Consider the following 18,391-nt stretch of genomic DNA (forward strand, 5'->3'; position numbering starts at 1 on the left):
CGATGCACTACGTTGTGTAGTATTTTAAATTGAGCTGCTATCAATAACAACCCTTACGTAGATGGCGATAAGGTTTAAATTCCCGCTTAACACCATCCGCCTGTTTTGATTTATGCAAGAAAAAAACATGGCCAAAAAGTGCCTTTTATTTTATTTTGTGGATGTTCAGGCATAAATTTTTAATTTTTATTCGATCATTTTATAAAAAACTTAATTTTCCACATTATGCAATAAAATCATAACCGAAAATGGGTTCGTAAGTAGGAGATTTTTGAACTTTAAAGCAGTTTTCATAGGCCTTTACATTATTTTTTTCTGGGCTTATAAAAAGACTTATCTAAAAAATACTCGATTATTTCAAAGGCCAAGATGCATTCTACTCGCAGTATTTAATTAAAGCATCTAAAACATTTTTAGACGACCAAATTTTCAAACCAAAAACACATTATTTTGAATTACTACGTATGGCATCGCCTTAATTAATAACTCACAAAACATTGTTTAATTGCCTATATTTTATATATTAAAACACAGATAAATAAAGCAGCACATAACCGTACTAGATATTTGCTGTAACTTTTGATTACAAAAATATTTATTCAGTTTGGTCGAGTATTTTGGCTTCAAATCCAAATTTAAGTTTTGTATGAAGGACTCGCAAGCGTTTTTCATCAGAAGTAATGGACAATCGAGGCTACTTCAGGCACGCTGCAACACACTTCTATAGTTTTGACTATTCAGTGGATGCAATTTCCAAAACAACAGCGCTGCATTTTAGTATGTTTTGCATAGCTGAATGCAATTGAGTTTACCGTTAGGAATAACAGTCAACCATAAACCGTAATCCGCGCTACCAATTATTATTATATGAAACCACTTACATGACGACAACTTTACCATAATATTATTATTATTATTATTAATAAATGTGTGATATTTTTAATTATGAATGAGACTTGCAATAACAGTGTATTCTTAAATATTATATAAAAACGGTAAATTTTAAATATAACAGAAGTTTATTTATAAATATAAAAGCATGGTATTTAATTTTATTTATTCCGGAATGTGGAGAGGTTTTTTTTTTCATGCGTATACCGCACAAAAGTCCCAACTACTCCCAACCGTCTGGATCCTGTTAGACCATGGGGTCCCATCCCAATAGGGAGGGGTTAGAGATAGGGAAGAAGGTGGGAGACTATCTGCCTTATCAGAACTGGTCACCAAACGCGGCTAAAGCCATTTCAAACAACGTTTCAATTCTGAATGGTAGTCTCACACCAGGGCGATACTGATAGTATGTTCCACTCTGGAACGTGCCGCAAGTATAATATATGTTATTTGAATTAACACTAATTCATCAAATGATATTTACTTGCGCACGCCGAGATTTGAACCCGCGTCCTTCCGATTTCTAGTCGATAGCCATATCCCTCGAGGTTAGTGCAAGTGATCTTAATAGCGAGGCACTTACCCGCCTTAAAACAATTATGTTATCATAACTTCATTAATTATGATATTGATTTATCAGATCGGTGTATACCCTCAATATCACCCCGGTGAAAGTTATTTATTTACTACTACCTGACGTGTACCCGTGTGTCTCTGCTTTCTATAAATATAATATATGCATTAATATATATAGAAATCTTCCGGAAGAAATTCTAAATGATATAGTGAAAACCCTATCAAAATTCGTTGCGTAGTTTAGAAGAACTAAGGACACAAACAGACAGACGCGGATATCGAATTTATTTTATACCATGTAGACATTAAAGAAGCAGCTGTTAGAACCGATAACCAAATTCACAAAGAATTTAAAGAAATTGCACATATTTTGTCTTATATACAGGGTGTATCGGCACGTACCCGACAAACTTTAACCAGCTATTCCTTAGCACATTTGGAGTAAAAAATGTTATGGGCACTTTGCTGTCCGGTAACATTTTTTTTCTTTTAAAAACAAAAAATAAATAAAATTTCCACACTCCGTTACTGCCCCAGTATAGGGATAAAGTACTTGGCAACGCCGCGCTACTGTCATCTCTTTCACACGTATTCTGTCTCAAGTCCCGTGTGGGCTTTTATAAGCAAGTGTGTCGAAAACCATCTTCGCTCTTTCCTACACACTAAATAATAATAGTTAAAAATGAGACGAATGATGCCATACCATTGTTATTGTAAAAGCGCGCCAATACGTAAGTATACAACGAAACTCGAATAAGAATTGCCAGGTGGGTTTTTTAATCGCTTTAATCTGACTTCAAACAATAATTAAACACGTAAAAATTATTTAATATAATATTACAGTACAGTACTTTGAACCTTCGCAATAAATTTATTTGATTTTAAGTTTAGTTTGTAGAACTCCATTTCAATTTAGAGATTTTTTTAAATTTTTAACAGTCTTATTATTAAATTTATAAAAACAGTGTGTTTATAAACAAGTTCTGCTAGTTGTGATTATTATTACGCGTGACAGCTAATTCACCTTCTGACGGCATTATCAAACTGTGGTGAAGCCACTTACAGACGACGTAAGTGATAACTTTCTATTTTTATTATCCTGGCTTTATTGATTTCAGAGTAAATTGTCGTAAATTATTATTTGTTAATTCCTATTATTGCATTGTTTAAAATTTCACTTAATGTCGTTGGTATTTCCAACTGATGACTCAGGGGTTTATTTCCCTGAATAATTAAGTATTTTGGGGTCTAATTATCATGCATTTCATAACATCCGATATATCTACACAATTTTTATGTTGAATTGGGGAAAGTTTTATGGCTAAGGGAAGGAGTGGAAGGTGAGGAAGTACCTGGATATTCAGATCTGGTCACCAAATACGGCTAGTCATTTCAAGCATTGTTTAAATTCTGAACCTGGATATTCAGATCTGGTCACCAAATACGGCTAGTTATTTCAAGCATTGTTTAAATTCTGAACCTGGATATTCAGATCTGGTCACCAAATACGGCTAGTCATTTCAAGCATTGTTTAAATTCTGAACCTGGATATTCAGATCTGGTCACCAAATACGGCTAGTTATTTCAAGCATTGTTTAAATTCTGAACCTGGATATTCAGATCTGGTCACCAAATACGGCTAGTTATTTCAAGCATTGTTTAAATTCTGAACCTGGATATTCAGATCTGGTCACCAAATACGGCTAGTTATTTCAATCATTGTTTAAATTCTAAACCTGGATATTCAGATCTGGTCACCAAATACGGCTAGTTATTTCAAGCATTGCTTAAATTCTAAACCTGGATATTCAGATTTGGTCACCAAATACGGCTAGTTATTTCAAGCAACGTTTAAATTCTGAATTAATTAATCAATTACGAAAAAGCGTGGGGTTAAGAATATTTTTTTAAATTATAGTTGTAATTTATTGTCGATTTTTTAAAAAATTTGCGATATTTTAAATAAAATTTAATAATTATTATGTAAATAAATTAGCAATCTGGCAGCATTCATTTGCAGGTGGTCAATCCAATGCAGTCATGACGTTTGTGTGAGTGCTTTCCTTTGTGTGAGTGTGTTGCGCAGCAGTTTTATATGAACCGTTTTTTGATTCATCGGGATTGTTTTTAAAACTATACATTCTTTGCACCTTCAAATTAGTGGAAATAAACTTAAGTGTGTCAAGCTGCTCGTTATATTCCGGTAATTCTGGAAGGCTTTTAACATAAACAATAATATTCATATATCACATTCCGCGAAGTTGTAAATAACTAAATTTATTAAAAAATATACGTTGTAGGATAGCCTAGCAAGTAACATTTTGACAGAGCACTTACGGTGATTTAAAAAACAACGGCGCTGTTCAAATAATCCAATTATTATTATTGATAAGTACCTAAGTGAGGAAAATTGTTTTTAAAAGTTCTCAGAATTATTGGACTTCGATTATAAATTCAGGAAATCTACTAATTAGTTTCTTAGTTTCAAAATTAGACTATTTAATATGTGAAACGCGTAAGAGGTGAAACCAGAGCATTCCAGAGGTGAAACAATTTAGATACAAAAATAAAACTGATGTGTACAATACAAGAAGACAATCAGTGATTCGCATACGAAAAATGTGAATAATCATTATTGTTAAATAAAATATTTATTTTCTGGTACTGGATTATGTAATACGGGCTACGTTCGCAGCGACACGCGAGTTAAGTTGCGATGTTGCTTTCAAATTTTGACAAAGGATAAAACAGTAGTGACATGTGGTGAAAATATGTTTAATTAATTTTTTATTAAAAAAAAACGTTACCGGACAGCAAAGTGCACATAACATTTTTTACTCCAAATGTGCTAAGGAATAGCTGGTTAAAGTTTGTCGGGTTAGTGCCGATACACCCTGTATATCAATGTTGTGATTTCACGGCTCAGCCAGATGGTGATTCACTTCTCCTGCATTTCTGCATCGTCTGCATCATATTTCTCGGTCGCTTTGCAACTACGTCATCGGTGTTTTCGTCGAATCATTTGGCTTGATACTCTACGTGATATTTCTAGACTGCACATTCCGTTTTATCGAGATTTTTGTGTTTTTCACCATAATGGAATCTCTACTGTCGTGACTTCTTCTATGATCGTGCCTGTCAAATTAAAAATCGAGTAACTAACTAAGCGTCACACAGATAGGATGGACCGTCACATAACTCTTGTCTTAGCACACTCCTTCCTTGCATTCGCGTTCATACATATATTTTTTTTTACATTAACACCACACAGGAGAGGCCCTTAGGAAAATAATTTCCCTCAAGGCCTGTGTCATCTTTGGGGATGCTGTGTGGAGGGTACTTTTAAAGAAATAAAGTTCTGGGAAGAAAATGCGTATAAGCGGTGGGTAGGAACCTTTGGTTCAGTGTGTCCAGGAGTGACGAACGTGTGAACCCACCCTCTAATATTTATTCATCAACATTATGCCAAAATTGCTTAGAGATATGAGTTTAAGCTTTAAAAAAGTAGACATGGTGGAGAGGAAGAGGAATATAGGATAAGGAAAGGGATAGAAATTGTTTCCGGCACATTAAATAATCATGTATTAATTTATGATCGTACGCGTTACCTCGATTCGATATTTCATGAAATTACAATTATATTTATTTTCTAAAATAAGTATGTAATTAATAATAATTATTATTTTATAGGTAGACTTTATCGCTTGTTTGAATTCTTCACGCAATCGCTTCCATTATTGAAAATGGCATTTGATTTCAAAACAAATCCGAGTTCATTTAACCAGCGTTACAATCACTAAACGAAATTAGTATTTTTTAATGATTGATTTCGGTTGACATTTTAAAATGTCATGTTTTAAAAATGGATTCGATTGCATTATACTTTATTACAGTTGTAACTGATGCACATATGCGTACTGCAGTCATTTACAATTATAATTGCAATCATGTCCATAGTCGTACACGAAAAGACTGCCCCTCCTTAAAATAAGTCACACCGAGGGCGTTCCACTTCTGCGAGATGGATGCTGTAGAAATTCAATCTCGTACTAAACCATACGCTCCATTAGAGGCAGTAGCGAGATGAATTTATTCAAAAGCGACCACGAACGGTGCAGCTAGAAAAATTTTAACACAGCCTCATTTTTTCAAATTAACATTATTTATGTCCTTGTGGTGAGAGGATTTGTCCTAACCGCAAGTTGTAATATCTATATAAGGCGGATACAGAACATCGGATTTTGTCCGTCCAGTTTGAAGGAAACTTACCGAAAGGGAAAACAAAATGGCGTAGCTACTGTAAGCACAAGGAGAAAAATGGCTATTGCCTATTTAAAGAATCTTATTTTTTTATTGGTACGGCTTTTTAAGGTTATACTTTATACTCATCAATTTAATATATCATTGAAGAAAAAGATAATAATAACAAATGTAAACGAAACATGAAACAGAACAAGACAAAAAAATACAATATGACGGTCTTAAGAGGAAGCTACAAGCAAAAAATGTGTATATTCTTGGTATACCTTATATTGTAGGTGATTAGGCATTAAAATCGCTTGACAAAGGGAGTTATTTCGACATTTTTCAACGTTAGATTTAAGCACAAAACTGTTTTTTATTTATTTTGTAAATTATTTTATATTAAAGCATAATTTCGATTGAAACTGTCACAGATAACCTTAGCTATAATACTGTATTTTTAAAAAGTTGTTTCCTTTACGCGTTCATACATTTCTATAAAAAAATGGACAAATCACGGCTAAAACAATTTCAAGCAATATTTAGATTCTGAATTGCGGTCTTTGACTAAAAGGGTTTAGAGGTCTGTTTTTTTTAAATTTTATTTTTATAATGAACGTTGACGGACCCTTTTGTGATGGGTTTACTGGAATTGAAAGGGGCATTGTTCAGTTATGTAATGATAGAGAATCATGATCCATGTTGTTGAAGTATTATTTTTTATGATAATAGGGTACATAACCTAGAAAACAGGCCGCAACTCGAGGAAGATCATACGATATAATGTTGTGGTAATAATATTCCAAAACTAATGGTGCTTTTAAATTCAGATTTTTTTTATTTATTAATGTGGTTACATTCCAGGAACCTACGAACCGGTAACTATTGTGAGGTGGGAGGAAATAGGAACCGTAAACCGGGGTTACTTTTGTTTTGTAATTTTTCAGTTTATATTGATTTTTTTTTGTCAATGTAGTGTTATTGGAATTTAATGGTAAGATAATTTCTGCGAGTTCTGAGAAGGTTCTATTCAAGTTCTTATACTATATGAATGCCGCACAAGAGTCCCAAATGCTCCCAACCGCCTGTGGTATGTTGTGAGGCTGAAGGTTGTGGGGATGGGAAGAAGGTGGGGGAGTACCCGGCTATTCAGATATGGTCACTAAACACGGCTAAAGCCATTTCAGGCAACGTTTCAATTATGAATGGTGGTCTTACAACAGTATCTTCCACTCTGAGACATGAACCCGGGCAACCCTGCTATGATACCAAAAGTAGCAAACCACAATGGGTTATCCAATAAATAGATCCCGGGACGGCCCATACCCATACCCGCCTCTCAAATTGAAATGTTAATGTTATAAAAATATAATGCAAATACGACTAAACTGAACGAAAAAGTCATCGTGTAAAACGTCCATTAGCTTAGCACGCTATTGAATCCGACGCTTTGGACCATTCTATTTCAGAAAGTATCTCATACAATCTAAATATTGTGGGAACATTTGTAGTGAAATTTTCATTCCAGATAATTAAATAATTCCAAAGATAATGACTTCATTGTTTTGCTTTTGATTTGATATCACCGTTTTGTACGTTTCTCGCCGCTGTAAGCTATACTCCCCTTTCACAATGTGTACATTGCAGTCAGCTGAGAAATAGGTCGAACATCAAAACGGCAATAGAAATAGGTCGAACATCAAAACGGCAATAGGAATAGGTCGAACATCAAAACGGCATTACAAATAGGTCGAACATCAAAACGGCAATAGAAATAGGTCGAACACCAAAACGGCAATACAAATAGGTCAAACATCAAAACGGCAATAGAAATAGGTCGAACATCAAAACGGCAATACAAATAGGTCGAACATCAAAACGGCAATACAAATAGGTCGAACATCAAAACGGCAATAGAAATAGGTCGAACATCAAAACGGCAATACAAATAGGTCAAACATCAAAACGGCAATAGAAATAGGTCGAACATCAAAACGGCAATAGAAATAGATAACAGAACCAACAGAAATCAAAACATTGAAATGTGTTTGACGACTAGATGAGCTACTTGTCAATCTTTCTCTTCCCAATCTCATTCCCGTCGCCACTCCTCACAACATACCACAGTAGTAGTACCAGTGACTTCTGGCAGCACATGGTTATTCTGAAAAAAATAAAAAAATAAATCTATTTTGTTCATTACCTTCTACACGGGTTAGTCCTGAAGAGAATAATTCACTCGGTTGCCTATGTCATCTTTAGGGATGCTGTGTGGCGGATTGTTTTTGAGGAGAGGAAGGAGTGTACACGAAGAAAAAATTGTACTGCTGATTTATTAAAATCCTCTTAAAAACGTGATGGCTCGCCATTTCCGAACAAAATATGTATCACCATATTCAGAAGATATCGGAACGCGTGTTCTTACAGCTGCGCTTATCCTAATAAATATAACCACGAAATGCGAAAATATTATAATTTTCAACCCGAATTCCGACACCCTCATAAAACATTCGTTAAGGCGAAGCTTAATGCCAAATCACTATTTTGATTAATCTTTATAACGAATTGGTGTACATTGTGAATACCAAAAAATATGCTTTAGATAAATTGAAGGTTTTCCTATCGCTTCGCTTGAGTAGAATACAAATAAAATAATAAATTACTCAATAAAAAATATAAATGCAAACTACTAAAAAATATTTTTTTTCAATAGATATGTATGAACGCATAAAGGAAACAACTTTAAAAAAATACAGTATTATACCTAAGATTATCTCTAACAGTTTCACTTGATTTACTTTATTGCTTTCTTATAAAAATATTTACAAAATAAATAAAACCCAGTTTTTTTATTGAAATGGAACGTTTCTAGACTCCGTTTGTCAAGCGATTGTAATGCCTATTACCTACAATATAAGGTATACCAAGAATATACACATGTTTGGCTTGTAGCTTACAGTCCCGTTTTCAACAGGAATACGAATAATTTGACAAGATTTTCAATAAATTTGCAATAAAGTAAGTTTTCTACGTGTACCAGGTAGGAAACACAGGCTAGAAAATCGTTCCATAGCTGAGAGGTTGAACTCGTAGAAACGACCCGTTCTCATGGTTTGATAGAAAGTTATCTAGCACACCACATCTGGAGGGCGTCTGTCCGCACACTTCATAATAGTAAACTTGACATTGACGTATCAACAGAAACTAGTTTTAATTGTTGGCCGTTGGTTAATTGTTTCCACAGCTTCTAGCTGACGTGAGAATTATGCTCCGTTTCGCTCTGAATGTTGGCCTTTTTCTATTATGTTGTTTTCTAACCCATTTCGCCAGCATTCGGCCGAAACGCGAAACGAAACTCGAATGCTATCTCGGCGCACACTTTTAGCAATTAAAAATTATAATTAAATAATTTCGCGTTAATTACACAGCGTGATACGATAGTTCGTTAAATTTGTTTGCGTTCAATATTAGTATTTTAAATTTATTATTATTTAATAGCATATAAATACATGTAAAAACGACACTTAAAATAATTTTCTATTCAAATATTGTATTTACTCTTTTCTGAATTCTTGACACAAGCAGCAGCAATGCTAAATCACTATTTTGATTAATCTTTATAACGAATTGGTGTACATAATGAATACCAAAAAATATGCTTTAAATAAATTGAAAGTTTTCCTATCACTTCGCTTGAGTAGAATACAAATACAAAATTAAATTACTCAATAAAAAATATAAATGCAAACTACAATTTTTTTTTTTCAATAGAAATGTATGAAAACGTAATAGGAACAACTTTAAAAAAATACAGTATTATAGCTAAGATTATCTGTGACAGTTTCACTTGATTAACTTTTTTCCTTTCTTGTAAAATTATTTACAAAATAAATAAAAACCAGTTTTTTGCTTGAAATCGAACGTTTCTAGACTACGTTTGTCAAGCGATTTTAATGCCTATTACCTACGATATAAGGTATACCTAGAATATACACATTTTTGGCTTGTAGCTTCCTCTTAAATTCACGTAAGCGAAATTAGTATTTTATGTAAATCAACTATTTTGAATTGAAATATATTGTACAATAATATTTGTACCTAGATTTTACACACTTGATAGATAAATCGACAGAAATTTGATATGGGCGTGTCTGTGTTCCCGAAGTAAGGTCAATTTTATAAGGGTATATATAGATCACATTTCTATTGCTAATATACCGGACAAACCAATTAACATTAAAAATAACATAAGAGTATGAAAGTGTATGAAGCGAGAAGTGTGCGCGAAGACAAATTTGCTCTGCGGTCAATACCCTCTGCCTACAATGATAAATTAGTTTTCTTATGTCATGTTTTTCAACTATATAATATACAATAGTTTCCGGCAGTATGTCCGGCACCAGCTTTAGTTTAAATTTGCGTTTCTAACTTTTTAAAATAATATTGTAAACTAAATTTTAATGTCCGCAATCGTAATTTTCCGTTCAGTAACCCGATTTTAACATTAAAACAACCGGCCCCGTTTTCCACGTTTATTAGGGAAATCAATTCTTAACCCCCCCCCCCTCCCTCTCCTCCCATACCTTGTACACATGCGGTATAAAGTACAATCGATTTTCTCGACAAAACACGCACATTCCCTGTTTCTAGGATTTATTCGAGGGAAGTAGGAACCCGGCACTCGCATATATTTTGTATGAATTATTGTTTTTCCGATCTGGCAATACATAACTCTTGTTTGTATGGACTAGTTTATAGTGTTGCCAGACCGGCGCGCGGTGATGTCATCGGCTTATTACACTGCAAGCGAGTAGGTGTTCATTTAGGGTAATTCCACGTAAATCAGCAGCGCATGGGTTTGTTTGATCCCAGTAGATTTTGAGTTTGAGTAGATTAGTCTGTCTAGGGCCTAGGAGTCGTAAAGTCATTTTAATAGGCGACAGAATCAGAGTTTTTACGAATAAGACGTATACTTATTCCAGTATCTATACGATTTCGGTAATTTCAACTATCTTTCACGTTTCCTTATTTATTTATTTTTAAATTCACGCCCGGCTGGGCTTTTATATGTTATTTTCTTATTTTGTTTGCAAAGAACATCTAAATAAAAGACAAAATCGAAAAGAAAATATAAGACATAATAAAACAAAATGTCAAAACGAAATAAAGTGGAAACTAGACACTCCACTATGCAAGATGGAAAAATATAATACTAGGAAAATTACAAAACTTTGGTACGATAAACAGAGCTACGTAGTTTCTATAGTTAAATTATCAAACATACATATAGGTTGTGTGTCTGTCTGTGATTGATTGTAACTCGGATTTGTTTTGAATTTATATGCCATTTTCAAATTTGGAACTGATTGTGTGGAGAATCAGACAAGCGATAAAGTACCTTCCTATATTTTTTTACCAGAAAACCATTTTAATTCTTTATTTGAAATGTTTATAATTTTACTGTTTAAATTTATTTGTATAGTTTTTTTTTTCTTTGTGCTAGTTGGTTCCTATTTGCACTTTCTTCAGGCTAAGTTTTTTGTTTGAATAATAATAGGTCTCCTTTCAGTCTGCCTTATAATTGTTTCATTGGTTCCATTCGGAAACAGTGATAAACATGTATCTGATTTGTCCGGTTACCGTTTCATTACGAACCCGTCTCGCACTTTGCAAAAACAATAAGAAATTAAGTCACGTATGACGTACAATTTAAATTAATATTCGTCGGGCTCCCTTCTGCCTTCCACCGGCGTTTCATGTTATGTATTTTTGTAGTCCAGTTGAATAATAATTGACGTGTGTTTGCCGGCGAGTGAGTCACACACTCCATAAGTAAATATATATAAGTATACCGTATGCATAATTCATAACAATGTTCGTCGAATATTTTTAATAAAGCCAATATTTTGGTACATTTAGTCCTAGTTGTTTGGCCAACCGTCACACTTGACATCGTCACAAATCGACGGTCAGCGCCATTTTGAATATATTTATATATCCCGTTAACCCTCGGTTATCGCGCTGTCAGAATTTGGATAATTTTGATCAAACAACCGAAATAAAATTTTACGAACCGCTGTCAGGCCGAAAATCAAGGTTGTGTACCTACTGTCCGTCAAACAACTGGTCCGTATGAAATTTTACAGTTTCTTCGCCATTTTGCAATCATAAGCAAAAAGACAACAAAGAAAATCACATTCTTACGGCCGCTGTTCCCAACTTTTTGATCGTTATCTAAGTTCAAATCTTTGTTTTTGCTCAGCCAAGCGATTTTTAAGCATTTTGTAGGGAACGTTCGATTTGCGTTGTTCCCAATCATTTTATCTTTGAAAATCTTAAGTAGCCCCACACACTACTGCACATTACCATAGACAATAAAATGACATCAAATTAAAAACTTTCTTTGTTAAATTAATATTAAAGAGTTAATTATTGTAGCTCTTATTAATACACATTACTTCTTTTAAATACCGTTATTCATAAACTGGTATTTCATATTTTTTAAACTAACGTATATAATATATTAAAAATAAAGTGACAACTTGAACGTGATGCCACAATCGGGACTTCCCATTTGATTTGGCAGATCGACGTAAGTTTTTTCTCCGTGCGACAGCAAAACAAACCCAAACAAACCTTAAAATGGAGATCAAAGCAAAGCGTGCGAAGAACTTCACACAAAATGATAATGACAAATGCAACACAAAAAACTGAAAGGAGCGCAACTGTCGATTGTCAGAGTGACATTTGATCATTGATTCGCGGTATTTTTTCACTCTGTCGATACCTTTTGTAACTAGTTTTTTCCTTACATATTGCTTATGGCTAATCCAACTGTCCGGCTGGCTTACACTGGGCGGCTTGCTTAAGCAATTATTGTGTGTTGGAATTACGTAGTGCAGTGGTGATTCGCTTAGAATTTGATTATTAGGATTGGGAACAGCGGCCGTTATAATAGGAGATCTCTCTCCTGTTACGAACATCAGAATGCAACTTTTGAAAAATTGTTGCTGAATTTTTGCTTATGACTATTTTTCTCATTTGCCATAAAAACATGTATATTTTTGTTCTAATCTAAAAACGCATTTGAATTATCCGATTGTTATTGTTTTATATTTAGATTTGACTCATAATAACTGCTGTTGTTTATTGACAATTTAACACACACAGCGGGACAATAATAATACTTGTGACATCACCAACCAGTTATCACATTCAACCTTTGCATACCTGTTAAGTTGTACGATATTCGTGCTAAAATGACCGTACATGGAGACAAGTCGTATTTGCTGTAACATTTATTAATGCTGCTGCGGCTTTACATGTGATAATTATATTCATTGCGTAATCATCAGTTTTTATATCCAAGAATTGAATGTTTTTGTAGGTTATCATTAGCAATGCCGATCCTATCCATAAAACGCTATATTGACATCGACTACTTAAGGCGAAGCATCATGTGTTTTTGGTATGAAATATTTATAAACACATAATTTGAAATAGTCAATCATTTTTTTCAAGCCTTTTTATAAGCTTAGAAAATAATAACGTATCAGGCCAATAAAAACTGCTTTAAAGTTAAAAATCTCTTATTTACTAAACCCTTTTCGGTTATTGTTTTATTGTATAATGTGACAAATTAAGTAATTTAGAAAATTATCGTAAAACGTTGATATATTTGTGTCTGAACTTCACAAAATAAAATAATACACACTTTTTGGCAATGTTTTTTTCTTGCATAAATTAAAACCAGCGGCTGGTGTTAAGCGGTAATTTAAACTTTATCGCCATATACATAAGGAGTGTTATTGTTAGCGGCCCGATTCCAAATGTTACACGACTTAAAAGAAAAATATTGAACTCATAGTTGAAAGCTTGAATATAGACATAATTATTCTATCCGCTCAGTAACGACTTTAATCATTTTTAACTAAAGCATTTTAAAAACTGATTCTGAATTTATATTACTGTCTCTTTCGGAATTTGTTTAAAGTCAACGACAATCAATTGCATGCACCGACTTTGCATGTTACACGTCAATAGCTTTTTCGTAGAAGAAAGTGCTGTTGATAACTTTTCCAACGTCTAAAAATAGTTAATAAGTTCAGATCCTGACAATTTTAAATTAGTTGCGATGTACGGGGTTACATGTTGCTTGAATTTAGTCATGCGACAAGTCACTTTGTTTATTATTAATGTCTGTTTGTTGGGGTTGTCGGTGCCTGTCTCCAACCATCCCTGTGCGAGGCACCGACTAGTGACAGCTCATTTCTGAATGTCACTTCCGTTGGTAATGCATCTGTCTTTTTGTTTGGGGTAGGCTGTCAGATATTGAACTAATGTCTTTTGTACGAGTGGTGATGTAATCGGCAATTAGCTAATGGTATTTGTTTTTGTTCACAGTTCTGGGAAATCATCTCAGACGAGCACGGCATCGACCCCACCGGCGCATACCACGGAGACTCAGAGCTCCAGCTCGAGCGCATCAACGTGTACTACAATGAGGCCAGCGGCTCCAAGTACGTCCCCCGCGCCATCCTCGTGGATCTCGAGCCCGGTACCATGGACTCTGTCAGGTCCGGTCCCTTCGGACAGATCTTCCGGCCAGACAACTTCGTGTTCGGACAGTCCGGCGCAGGCAACAACTGGGCCAAGGGACATTACACGGAGGGAGCCGAGCTGGTTGACTCAGTCCTCGACGTCGTGAGGAAGGAGGCCGAGTCCTGTGACTGCCTGCAGGGCTTCCAGCTTACCCACTCCCTCGGCGGCGGCACCGGCTCCGGCATGGGAACACTCCTTATCAGCAAAATCCGCGAAGAATACCCCGACAGAATCATGAACACCTACTCGGTCGTGCCTTCCCCCAAGGTATCCGACACCGTGGTGGAGCCCTACAACGCTACCCTCTCCGTGCATCAGCTCGTTGAGAACACTGACGAGACCTACTGTATCGACAACGAAGCCCTCTACGACATCTGCTTCAGAACGCTCAAACTGTCCACGCCTACGTACGGAGATCTCAACCACCTCGTCTCTCTCACCATGTCCGGCGTGACCACCTGCCTCCGCTTCCCCGGCCAGCTGAACGCCGATCTCAGGAAGCTGGCTGTGAACATGGTGCCCTTCCCCCGCCTGCACTTCTTCATGCCCGGATTCGCACCCCTCACCTCCCGCGGCTCCCAGCAGTACCGCGCGCTCACCGTGCCCGAGCTCACCCAGCAGATGTTCGACGCCAAGAACATGATGGCCGCGTGCGACCCCCGCCACGGGCGCTACCTCACGGTGGCCGCCATCTTCCGAGGCCGCATGTCCATGAAGGAGGTCGACGAGCAGATGCTCAACATCCAGAACAAGAACTCCTCGTACTTCGTCGAATGGATCCCCAACAACGTGAAGACCGCCGTGTGTGACATTCCCCCCAGAGGACTGAAGATGTCGGCCACCTTCATCGGAAACTCCACCGCCATCCAGGAGCTGTTCAAGCGCATTAGCGAACAGTTCACCGCTATGTTTAGGCGCAAGGCTTTCTTGCATTGGTACACAGGCGAGGGCATGGATGAGATGGAATTCACTGAGGCCGAGAGCAACATGAACGACTTGGTATCCGAGTACCAGCAGTACCAGGAGGCCACGGCTGATGAGGAGGCGGAGTTCGATGAGGAACAGGAGGCCGAGGTAGACGAGAACTAGATCTGGCTAGCCCGTCTGTCCCCATCATCAGCTTCACTAAACCACGGCGCGCGCCTGAGAGATATGTTGCCACATACGAGTACAGCACACCTCGCTGTACGAGCTTCAACATTATTTATTAGTATAGAACCAGCGCCGCTGTCACCGCCATTCTTTACCATCTCGCGTGTAATTTTTTTATATTTAACATTTTGTACATTTCCCCCGTCTGAATATAAAAACATTCCCGTCTTGTGTGCGGAGGAATAGAGATCTTTTTAATTTTAAGCCTGTCTTGTCATCTCGAATATTTATAAAACTTTTTATATCGCCTATTTGTTTTTGTACGATTTTCATCATTTTCTTCATTTGGAGCATCTAATATTGTCATTAGATTTCTTTATTTGTTTAATTCATTGATTCATCATTAAAGACGCCTATATCATTTTATAATAACTTGTTTATGTTCAATACACCCAACACCAATCTCCCCACTCCCCAAAACACGATAACAAACAAATTCTTCAAAATTGGTCGTAATAACCAACAGAAATCCAGCTCGTTAAGGACCATATTTAGCAGTACTAACGTACCTATAAAAATAGCTTAAGAAGAAATAAATAGAGGGAAGTTTGAACAATGGAGCCGAACTAAGTTTAAATCGAAGGCTCACCAATAGTACTAAAGTACCTATAAAAATAGCTTAAGAAGAAATAAATAGAGGGAAGTTTGAACAATGGAGCCGAACTAAGTTTAAATCGAAGGCTCACCAATATACATTCATAGACACAACTCCTAGGCCCCGGACAGACAAATGAAATTGATTATCTGCTCCAAAACCAATTACTGTATTTGAAATTATTTTGATCGATAACTGAAGTAAGGTAAAATGCGACCTTTACTGCGGCTTTACTTATATGCGGCACAGTACGGATACAACATATTTCTGTCGTTTATTTATGCATTTCGGGGCCTACATTAAAAATATAGAATTACCGGAGTCAGTGTATAAGGCTCGAAGGTTCAGTTCTGTGTGGGAAAGGAGTTATGCAGGTTATACCTTATCAGGTCGACATCCAAAAATTATGCGTCGAGTTTCTTACGAAATTGACTTGGCCTAATATGGAGGTGACCAGATGTATCCGATAGTCCAATCAGTGTGACTTTAGCAGAGGTGGATAGGCCTATCTTTGGACTGTACTAGTTACAAGGGCCAGCAACAATCATCACAGATAATAGAGAAACATTTACGTGTAATATAATATCCAAACGAGAATAGGAAGGTAGGGAAGTATCTGAAAATTCAGATCCGGTCACCAATCAAGGCTAAAGCAATAGCTTTATTTTGTATTACTCGAGCAATATTTATATTTTTAATGGAATGATGGTTTTTCACAGGGCGATACTGACAGTAGCTGCCGCTCCGGAACGTGCCGCAAATATACTATACACGGTGGCCACAAACTCAGGCGGGAAATTACTATAAGTACATCATATTAACTGGGGTCGATTTTGTAGTACTTATATGTTTTTTGATTTCGATTAAATCGAGCCCGAAGTTGGAATCTTTTGGGTTAAATTTGAAAATTTCAAAAACACTGGTCTCTTAGGGGTTAAATGACCTTTAAAATGCGACACATTTAAAAATTTATTAATACATTTGAAAATGTAAAAAAAAGAGTTTTGGGTTTTCTATGTGATGTAGATTTACTAGTTTAACGCTTGTACTAAGAGTTTCTGGACACCGTGTAGACTATTTTTAATTAATAAATTGTGAAATAACACAAATTAATGCAATAAAATTTACTTGCGCACGCCGGGATTTGCGACCTGCAGCACGCTTCCATGTCATATCTCGCCGCCCCTTTCTTCCCTTAAATATCCTCAGTTCAACGTAATAAATTGCCCTTTTACTGATAACAGTCGTATTTTTCTTAATTTTTGACATTTAACACAATACCTAATAATTGTCCATACTGCACTGAAAACACAACACAGTAAAAGTGTGTTGTGAGTGTGTCCGTGTGTCCCATTACTTCTACTGAAATTTATTTGACATTTTCTAACATCTATCTTCTTGAGCAGATAAACAGTTTCATTGGCCTGTCTGGGAGTAAGGTGTAAATGGAACTTGAGTGAAAAATATTATTTTTTTATTTTTTTTTATTGAATAAATAGTTAATACATATCAACAAACAAGTCCTGCTAAGCCAATTGAATTGGCTTGTCAACAGGTGCTTAAAGTTTAGTTACATATACATTTTTATAAGTTATAATTTACATCTTATATCTACAGAATCAACAATTTTTTCATACAATTTTTCATACATATTAAAGTAAATATTTTTTTTCCGATAGCCAATTTTTCACAATATATTTAACCTTATTCATAGATTTACATTGCTTTATAGTGTCAGGTAATAAATTAAATAATATCTTCGGTATGTTGTATTCAAACGTTATCTGTCCGTATTTATTATTAAATTTCGGAACTATTAACCCGTCATTGCGCGTGAATCTAGTACTGTATTTATGTTCTAATTTTTCTTTATGCTGCGGGGTAAATATATACTGAATTATGATTTTTTGCCATAGAATAGCCTTAACAGGTAAAATTTTGGCACTCTGAAACAGCAACGGTGTATTATGTCTCTGTTTTACTTAAACTTTGACTTAAAAACATATATTCACATAGATCAACAAACGCTGATTCTGAATGCTGATTTTATTATATATAATTATACGCAGAAGTAGAAATGGTAATTTAAAAACGATTGAAACCGTAAGAGACATAAACGCCCTGTGATTGGTCGGCGGGTTCTGACAGATCTTACTCAAAGTTGCGCTGCGTAGACTCGCACACAGGTTACCACTGTGAAATACAAATGACTAAAGAGAATTCATTTTCTTTAAAAAAAAATTGTTAATTATTTAAATTGGGATTTGTGGATTTCAAAGCGACAAAACCGTGGTAAGTATGACGTCACGCGTACCCCGTCAGATTTCGATCGTT

At 35.7% G+C, this 18,391-nt stretch overlaps 1 protein-coding gene across 1 annotated transcript in view; it reads left to right on the top strand.

The window, feature by feature from the left end:
• Positions 1-15,834, top strand: part of LOC149410306 (tubulin beta-1 chain) — a 29,142-nt gene extending 13,308 nt beyond the window's left edge. Inside the window, exon 2 of the mRNA XM_089648783.1 lies at positions 14,113-15,834. Coding sequence (XP_089504909.1) covers positions 14,113-15,399 — 1,287 coding nt within the window. The 3' untranslated portion in view covers positions 15,400-15,834. The remainder of the gene's footprint in view (positions 1-14,112) is intronic.
• Positions 15,835-18,391: the final 2,557 nt, after the last annotated feature.

The sequence above is a fragment of the Hesperophylax consimilis genome, chromosome 28 (assembly GCF_061612785.1).
Source record: "Hesperophylax consimilis isolate HC1 chromosome 28, BYU_Hcon_1.0, whole genome shotgun sequence".
NCBI classification, from domain to species: Eukaryota; Metazoa; Arthropoda; class Insecta; order Trichoptera; family Limnephilidae; genus Hesperophylax; species Hesperophylax consimilis.